Source organism: Lampetra planeri, chromosome 3, assembly GCF_965212315.1.
Source record: "Lampetra planeri chromosome 3, kcLamPlan1.2.h2, whole genome shotgun sequence".
NCBI lineage: Eukaryota > Metazoa > Chordata > Hyperoartia > Petromyzontiformes > Petromyzontidae > Lampetra > Lampetra planeri.
Genome location: NC_136109.1, coordinates 7936547 through 7946193, shown reverse-complemented (window position 1 = coordinate 7946193; position 9647 = coordinate 7936547). Strand labels below are relative to the sequence as shown.

Sequence of the window (9647 nt, the reverse complement as noted above, 5' to 3'; positions counted from 1 at the left end):
ACGGCACCAACGAAGATATCCATTAGCCAGACCGATGATTCGCGTCGAGTTCTATATATATAAAAGAGATATTCGAATCCATGTTTTTGTTACTGAATAATATTTGTCGCGACAACCTACGCGTTAAGCGAGCTTAATTATTTCCGCCCTCGCTCGGGGATCATATCTTTTGTCTCGCGCAGCTTAAGTTGTTTTGGTTTGGAAGTTGAAATGCGACTTATTCCATTATGCCCCAGTTATGCTGAAACCGTGTTCCCGATGTTTCATCGTGACCCGATCTCTCATGGAGATGTTATTCCTTGCGTGTGCAATTTTTGCTGTCCGTGTTGTGGGAAGACAAAGACGGTTGTTTCCACGGTGGAAGCACCCGGCGCATGCGCTTATTTATTTATTTCCCAGAGCGTGTTAATTTCCTTTGAGCCATTGCCCGGGAGTTTTATTGGTCTCATTTCCTTGCTTTTGTGCCTGCGTGTGGAGATCCTCTCGGAAAGACACAGACGGTCGTGTTGCTGCTTCCCCTGGGTCGTTGTGTTTGGTTAATTTTGAGAGCCTTATTCGCCGTTAGCTCCTTGGATATTCACTTTAATTCCGTACTTATTATTTGACTTCTTGTGATTATTTAATCTGCTATCCCGGCTAGGAATTTTGTTTTGGAGCGAAATAGATGCCATAATTGTTCTTCGATGCTTCGGCCCGGCCGTGTAGAAATTCTTTAAAGGTAAATAATGTCAGTATTTAATTAACAATGATGAGTCGCGATTTTGGTGCAGACTGTAGTCTGCTTTCCAATTGGAGTGAGGATGGATACTGTTTGCTTAATCTTCATGGCTAAGTTTACTTGTGCATCTAACATGGTTCAAAGACCCGTGTGTGCTTTTTGTCGTCAATGCTGTTTCTTTGTTAAAAACATAACCATCTCTTCCTCCGCGGTGCCCGGCCCTGCAAGGTTTTTTTTACGAGAGGGTGTCATTTCGACCCTCTGCCTGCCATTCCCCCCTCCCTTGTTCCTCCTGTGTGAAATTCGGGGAGTTTTTATGATCTTGATTACCCTTCTTTCATGCCCTCTTTCCTTTGAAATGAGGTGTGCGCACATCTGTGTTAGTGTGTGGGGGCCTCTGTGGGAGTGTGGGGGCGTGTTCGTTCCCACGTTGCCGCGTCTATTAAAAAAAATGATATTTTCTATGTTGGCAGAATAATTCTTTAAAAAAATTTAATTTTAAATATTAAAAAGGGGGGCATATACACAACAAACCGCAACAAACAAAATATGAACACAACATCTTAAAGCGACGACGCGCAACAGAAACATCCTGGAATAAACCAGCAAATATTCCCAAAAAAAACGTATTAAAACGCTGTGTGCAAAAGTCCCAATGTGGTGCAAGTCAACAACAAAAACCATGAGACAATTTAGATTGACCACATCTTTTCGAATCACCAAAATAAAGCTATGAAAACAATGTAACAAAAGTAATCATAAGAAGTGTGATTCAAAGTTTTACAATAAACGATATACATAACACGTACGACAAAACTTGCAGCCATAGCTGGCAGCTGCCCCAGGTTCACACACACACTGCTACTTTCCAGTCGATTAGCACAGGTGGTTACGTACGACGCGAAAGAAGTTCAAAATCCGTACGTGATAAAAAAAAATACCGGTTACTATTTTATTCAGACAATGCCTAATCTAATGTATCTCCTTCAAAGTAGTCTGATCGAACGCAGTAATTCCAGTGGTCCTGCCATTTGTCGAGGCATCTCTGGTACTCTTATCTCAGGATGGCTTTCAGGTCCCCGAGTTGCGTTTTGGATGATGGTTGGCAAGTTTTAAAATATCTTCCTTTTAGGGTGCGTTTCAATGTAGGGAACAGGAAAAGTAATTTGGTGTCAAATCTGGCGTCCCGGTACTTTTTGGATCAACACTCGTACGTATGTATTTTCCCATAGATGCAATGTTATACTTCTAGATTTGAAGCTTTCGTTACTGCAAGGATTCATACTCTTAGGTTTTTTCGGTAAAGTCATGTAGGTAAAAATAAATAATAAAAATAATGGAAATAATAATAGAAATAAAATAATAAATCACGACGTTTCGGAGGCAGCACAAGTCTCCGTCATCAGGTGGGACTGTCATAGCTAAAATTACTGCATCAAGTGATGCTGCATCAAGTGATACAGTAAATTTAGCTGTGACGGTCGTGATTTATTATTTTATTTCTATTATTATTTCAAGTATGAATCCTTGCAGTCACGAAAGCTTCAAATCTAGAATAGCCGATGTGTGTTTCCTTTTTATCAGCCATATTCAATATGGTTCAATAGGTAAAAATACACAAACACTTGAGAATAATAAAAGCTCCAGCCATGATATAAACGTCATAAATGAGGATCTTGTAAAGCAGACCTTCGTAAACTGGGGACAGCCTGTACTGTAGTTATGCAATATCCTCATCCACGTACCTTTCCCTAACGTGGAGTGGTGCATTGTTCAGAAGATTTGTTCATGGATTCTTAGTTTCACGACTGCTGATCGCACAGTCGGAATAAAAATTGGGGAAAAAGATGAGCATCGAAAAACAAGACGAAGTGTCTCCGAAAAATTTATTTTATTTGTATTGATTATTTTCTTTACCTACGTGACTTTACAGAAAGAACCTAGAGTATGGATCCTTGCAGTCACGAAAACTTCAAATCTAGAATGTCTCAGAAGGTTCATAAGACCATGTCGGTGCACCGAACATCTGAGAGTGGGTGCATCAGGGATGTTATCAGTGGTGCCATTGCACAGCAATGGATACCCTCTGAAAGAGATGAAACTCAGACTCTTAAGGGGGGTGCCAGTGGAGTGGCTTGACGTGGCTATTATATGAGCCCCCTATAAGAGAGACGCACACCCCCTTTCAGAAAGTCATGTCCGTTTTAAACCTCGAATTGGATCGTACAGCACCCGTCCTTGCAGCCGTTGTCGATAACCCTGGGCCTGTATGTTGGGCACTCATCTGTGCACGGTGGAGCTGTGTTAAGTTGTGGAAGCAGAGGGCAATGCTGCAAACTTGTACTACACGATGCTCCCACGTCAATGATCTCCATATTCACCCATCCACTGATGTGGTCTTTCCACAGAGTGTGAGGAAGCCCCTCATCCAGCAGTGGATTGACAGTATAAATAATGACACCCAATATAAGACATGATCCTTATAACCTGACATGGCCATTATGAACCACTAAGCCACACTCATTGGAGACACCTTATACTGGTAGGAACCTCCTGGTTACACCAGCCCACAGGGGATTATTGTGTCCGTCCGTCGTGCATCAAAAAATGGGAGGGGTGGGGCTGGGTGGAGAGGGGTGGGTGGGGAGGGGCTGGGTGGGGAGGGTGGGGCTGAGTGGGGGTGGGAGGGGTGGGGCTGGGTGGGGAGGGGCTGGTCACCCCGTGGTGCCCTTATAAAATTCAACGTTTAACCTACTCACGCCGGCTTGTGCCCGCCCTCACAGTCGGGCATATTTGCGGAATACACCACGCCGCCGTTGACCCTGGCCATTGACCGAGCAACCCAACGTTCCTACCAGCTCCCTCCGCAGGAATGTGTTGTTCAGCTTGTCTACGCAGGGAGGCCTCTGATTCTCATGACGATTTTTGAGGTAGGGTCCTGCCAAGTTTTCGCAGGAGGCGATGATTGCTGTGTAGATCCTAGTTGAGTAATTTGCGGGTATTTTTTCAAATTTGGACCCTGACATGGCCATTGTGAACCTCTATTAGACAGACCAACCCCTTTAAGAAAGAGCTGTGGCCAGCTGTATACTAGTGAATTAATGGAAATGTCCCATTCACTAATTTACATTGCAAACTATGGGAAAACAGTGTATTTTATAATTTCTGCATGGTGTACAGTCTGGAAAGTACCCACATGGCAAATTTGCAGTTTGTTGCATGTCGGGAAGTATGCTAAACATTTTGAACAGACACACATATTCACAACTTTGCTTTTTATATATATGGAGATAAATGAAACTGAAAAAATAAACTATTATGAGATTAACGAATGTGTGTTTTGTTGTCGTTGTAAACTGCACGCCATTGACACTGCCCCCCCCACTTCTACGGACAAGCCCCGCCCACCCTAGACAAGCCCCGCCCACTAGACAGGCCCCGCCCAACCCGGGTCCGAAACTGTCCACCCCACCCCGTGCAAAGCTATTCGACGCTGACCACGCCCATCCGGACAGGCTCCGCCCACCTGGTGCAAATACATCCTATGCTGACCACGCCCATCCCGGACAGGCTCCGCCCACCTGGTGCAAATACATCCTATGCTGACCACGCCCATCCCAGACAAGCTCCGCCCACCTAATGCAAATACTCATAAGCTGACCACGCCCATCCCAGAGAGGCTCCGCCCACACCCTTGCCGGCCCCGCCTTGACCGTCTTTGCCCAATCGCCCGCGTCGTTGCTGCCACCGCCGTCTCGCGCCGCTCCTTCTTCCGCCGTCGCGATGGTGACATTTTTGGGGGGCTCTGGGGGTATTGAGGGGGGCCACAGGGGACCCATGGGGCTCTCCGGAGTGCGGGGTGTTTGTTGGGTTGGCGGGCGGTGGCGTGGGGTGAGGTTTCGCTGGACCGGCCCTGTTGGGGTAGAGGGAAACGCAGCGTTAGGGGGGGCTATGGGCTGATGGGGTTAAGGGTCTCGTGATCGTGGTGGTGGTGATGATGATGATGGTGGTTGGTGATGTTGGTGATGGTGATTGTGGTGATGACTCAAAAACTGTGATTGCCGAGACATCCCCTCGCGTCTGGGAGTGATGATTTTGATGATGGTGGTGATGGAAGAAATGATAGTGGAAGTGATGTTTATGATGATGATGACGTTGGTGGTGATGTTAACGTTGGTGACTGATGACATTCTTGATGATGATGGTGGTGGTGATGATCGAAGTGATGGTGGTCGGTGTTGATGGAAGTGCTGATGGTATTTACGGTGATGGCGATGATGTTAACGATGGTTACTGGTGATGTGTGTTGGGTCACGAGTTGAGGCATGTGACCAGTGTGTGGGGAGCGGTGGCGCAGTGGTTAGCGCACTGCGCTAAGAAGCCGGCCACCCGAGTTCAATTGCTGCTCATGGTTAACACCAGTGGAGGGTTTATGTGAACCTGTGAGCTCTGGAGAATTGCACACACCGGTTTGAGCACCACGTTGGTTAGGAGATGTTAACTCCCTCGCCTGGTACACATGAGGTCATGGGTTCCACGCCTGCTGCTGTATATTTGGAGTTTGCGGTGTCTCTCTCCCCGTGATCGCGTGGGTTTTTCTCCGGGTCCTCTGGTTTTGCCCTCCATTTAGAATCAACATCGTGCCTTTAGAGTGTTTGGTTGCTATACATTTCCACGTGATTAGCCACTTGGTTGAGCCATTATTCGTGGCCAGGTCGCTTCTTAAAAAGACCTATATATGTTTAGCTCAGTGGGCCTAACCTGGTAAAATAAAAAATTGATGAGCATTACCCTCGTTCTATCTTTTGACATGAGTGTGTGGCACATTACGAGTTGAAATTACCATTATCACTTGACTTTTTCTTGAGAGGCCTCGCCAATATCCGCTTCCACGGGCCGTTCTCTAGCAAAGCGGTTGCGCTGACCCCGCTAGAGATACCGGATGGATAACTCATCTCTTGATGTGACAATGAAAGGGTCATTGGGAATACAACTTGGGGGGGAAGGGAGGAAGACTGAAATGAAAATGACGCTGTCGACGTTCACAGTTGGTGTTGGTGCTAGGAGATCTCCACATCCCACACCGCAGCTCAGCTCTGCCGGCCAAGTTCAAGAAGCTGCTGGTCCCGGGCAAAATCCAGCACATCCTGTGCACGGGGAACCTGTGCAGCAAGGAGTCGCTCGACTACCTGAAGACTCTCGCTGCTGATGTGCACGTGGTGCGGGGAGACCTTGACCAGGTGACAGACGGGCTAGCAGACATGGCAACACACTGGGGCACCGCGGGGACGTTGGGGATGTGAAACACGAGAGATGTGTCCCACAATTCACACGTGTGAATTAAGAGTTTGGTGCTTGAGGACACAAGTACACAGAATGGGGTGAATGAGAACATGGAGGGACACAAAGACCAGAGTAGCTGAGGATATTGGGGCACAGGTATACAGGGGCACGGTGACATTGGGGCACAGACACACTGGTACACAGAGGCACAGAGATAAGAGCATTGAGGACACGGACACAAGAAGACAATGGTCGTGCCCTTGCATGTCTCTCTTATGCCACTTATCTTCCCGTTTGTGCCTATATCTGTCCCTGTGTTTGTCTTTGTGTTTCCCTGTGTATATTTCCTTGTGTCCTGGTGCATGTTGCATTGTCTGTGCATGTCTCCCTGTGTCCCCTTGCTTCCTTCTGTTTCCACAAATCCTCCGTGTAACGCTGTGGATCTCTTGTGTCCCTGTGTTTCTCCACGTGTCTGTGCATACCCCCATGTGGCCCCCGCTTGTCCATGCATCTAAATTCATGTCGAAAGATAATAAATTACGTGACTTTACCGAAAGAGCCAAAGAGTAATTCCTGCAGTCACGAAAGCTCCAAATCAAGTTTTAAATTCAGGTCCCCATATATCTGCTTAATGTCCACATTTCTTTGTGTGTGTCCCCGTGCGTTTTCTCGTGTAGGTGGGGTCGTGGCCAGAGCAGAAGGTGGTGACGGTTGGGCAGTTCCGCATCGGCCTCTCTCATGGACACCAGCTTGTGCCATGGGGAGATGCAGCAGCACTGGCCCTGCTACAGGTGCCTGCACATACACACAGACAAATATTCCCTATGTAGCCGTAACGGACTGTTGGGACAAGTGCTGTTAACGAGCACCTATGAAGGCAGGCATGGCACACGAGGGGGTGGGTGACCAGCACGATGTCGCACCAGGGACTCATTTGAGGCTCAGTCGAGCTAGGGGAGGCCTGGGACCGGTTCAGATAATCGTCACTGGTATTGGCTGTGAGCAGGAATCTAACTCGGGCTGCTGGGTTTGTAGTGCAGCGTGGTACCCGTTGCACACGCACCCTCAAAGGCATACATGTAAGTGCATACTAACATACACTTGCACGTACATGGATGCACACAGATGTATAGACATACACGTGGGGAGCAATAGCATCGTGGTGTGACCTTCGAATCCCGCTCATGGCCAATACCAGGGATGATTATCTGAACCAGTCCCGGGCCTCTACAAGATCGACTTAGCCTCAAATGAGGCTGAGTCGATCCTACTGGGTATGGTGCTGATAACCCCCCACCTCCTTGCGTGCGGTGCCAGCCTTCATAGGTGCTCACTAACGGCACTTGCCCCAAAAGTCCTTCGAGGCTATACAGGGGGTCTTTGTCTCTCTGTATGGGTCTGTGTGTGTTTTCCTGTGTTTTCTTGTGTGTATTTGTGTGTCTGTGTGTGGCCACGTGTGTATGTGTGTCTGCCTTTGCGTGGCTTGGCAACAGAGGGAGCTGGCTGCTGACATCATCATCACGGGACACACGCACCGTTTCGAGGCGTTTGAGAGCGAGGGGAGGTTCTACATCAACCCCGGCTCGGCCACGGGAGCGTACAGCCCGCTGGACAGGTGTGCTATAATTGGGGGCACACGGTGGGCGACATGGGGGGAGAAATGGAGGAATGCAAGACACAATTGACGGGAGACATGGGGGTCAAACGTGGAGAAACATGGAGAGACATGGGGACACATGAGATTTGGGTGACGGGGTACATATGGGGAGACATGGGAGAAACATGGAGAAAAGGGGAGACATGGGTGATGGTGGACATACATGTGTAATAATCCTTCAGGAGACGGCTTCGGAATCGGTCCTTTTTATTTTCACTTCACGATACACCTTGCTCACTCACTCTCCGTTGCTGGCAGACAACGGAGAGAGGACAGACCACCCACTAAGTCCCCGCCGCGCACGTGGCAACCCCCGGCCCCGTCCGCGCGTGACCCTGCTCTCTTCCTGCTCCAGTCTGCTCACGATCGTTCTCCTCCCCTCGCTCTTAACACCTTCGTCACGTGGTTCCCCCAGCCAATCATCCATGGACAGCTCCGACCATTCTCGATGGTTCCCTGTCAATCCCGGGACCACGCCCCTCATCCGGCTCCCCATTAGCTGGGGCCCCGAATGGCTAAGCCATCCCCCTGATAGCCTGTCATGATGACGCATGGGCCATGGTCCCTATCTCAACCCTTATTGGCTACAAGCAGGACCGGCAAGCCAATCCCCACGTGAACCCTCTGTGGCTGTTATTACACATGTATGTATGTTGAACTTCTTTTACACCGTACGTAGCCAACCAGGCTAATACATGGGGACAAGAGACAGGCCATTGAGTTATATTAGGAGATATGGAGGAGATGTAGGATACCCTGGTAAGGGCTGCCAAATCTAGGCCGAGCCTATTACAAAGTGTCCATGGGAACGCGCTATTCGTGTTTCCCCTGGTGAAGTGCATCTGGCAGTAGCGTATATCGCCCCGCATTTCCACGTGTCTTTGTTTGTCCTTGCTAACGCACGGGCTTGTCTGTGTGCATCTCGCTCTCTGTCCCGAGTAATGTGGGATTTTAACGATCGCGTGTTTATCTCCACGTCTCCGCAGTAATGTGGTGCCATCGTTCGTGCTCATGGACATTCAGGCGTCCACCGTGGTCACGTATGTTTATCAGCTGTTGGGAGATGACGTCAAAGTTGAGAGAATCGAGTACAAGAAGGCATGACGTGGCCTCCCCACTCCCAGCACTACCACCTCCTGCACCATCACCACTGCTACTAATTCACTGCTACTAACTCACTGCTACTCATTGACCACAACACAAATGCTACTACTCGTACTAACACAGCATTGCTGCTACTACTAACACAGCACTACTACCACCACCACCAGAACCAACGCAACACAAACACGACTAATAGATACAATTAGACAACACAATGATAATTTAGTGTGATAAAATAAGACATGACCCAAGAACAACCAGTACAACTGCACATGAAATACATCCACTACTACTCGCATCATACAACGAGTACTACTACTACTGCCACTCATTTAATACTTGGACATACGTGAGAGCCATGAATACTATTACTACGTGCGTGATACGAGTAGTTCTATTAATATTAACAGCAGGACGAGAAGCAGCATCACCAACACTACTGGCAACTGCGTCTTTACCACCGTTATTTGCATCGCCAGCACCATCACCTAAATCACCACCACCATCCACTGCACCACTACCTTCAACTATATCACGCCATTACAAATACCACCACTACCACAAACATCGTCACCAACGCCACCACCAAACCGCTACGCAATCGTAAACATCACCACCTCCCACAAACGCGACCATCGCAAATACATCACCTCAGCAGGCAGCTGCAGCATCTGCACAGATGGATTTTGGCGAGTGATGCATCTGTGAAATGTCGCCTTTACACATTCCGACGTGAAAATTTAAATTAAAGTGCCACATTTCATCTACACGCCAACTCTTGTTTCACTGTGTTTTTCTTAATGCCTCCTAAGTGGGGTGAATTTAAACCGTGGACCTGGTCTCTCTCATAGGGGGTTCATAATGGCCATGTAAGTACGCTGAGTC

At 48.3% G+C, this 9647-nt stretch overlaps 1 protein-coding gene across 1 annotated transcript; it reads left to right on the top strand.

The window, feature by feature from the left end:
* Positions 1-4395: 4395 nt before the first annotated feature.
* LOC144737550 (vacuolar protein sorting-associated protein 29-like) lies at positions 4396-9537 on the top strand. Its single transcript, XM_078620299.1, has 5 exons — positions 4396-4504; positions 5767-5958; positions 6679-6792; positions 7495-7616; positions 8645-9537. Exons 1-5 carry the CDS (start codon positions 4502-4504, stop codon positions 8760-8762), a joined length of 549 nt encoding a protein of 182 aa, XP_078476425.1. The 5' UTR covers positions 4396-4501; the 3' UTR covers positions 8763-9537.
* The last annotated feature ends 110 nt before the right edge of the window (positions 9538-9647 follow it).

What these genes read in the sequence shown, in the direction of transcription:
- LOC144737550 (XM_078620299.1), top strand. An exon ending in TGCGGGGAGACCTTGACCAG is followed by an intron (nt 5,959 to 6,678) that starts GTGACAGACGGG and finishes TTTCTCGTGTAG; the next exon opens with GTGGGGTCGTGGCCAGAGCA. An exon ending in CAGCACTGGCCCTGCTACAG is followed by an intron (nt 6,793 to 7,494) that starts GTGCCTGCACAT and finishes GCTTGGCAACAG; the next exon opens with AGGGAGCTGGCTGCTGACAT.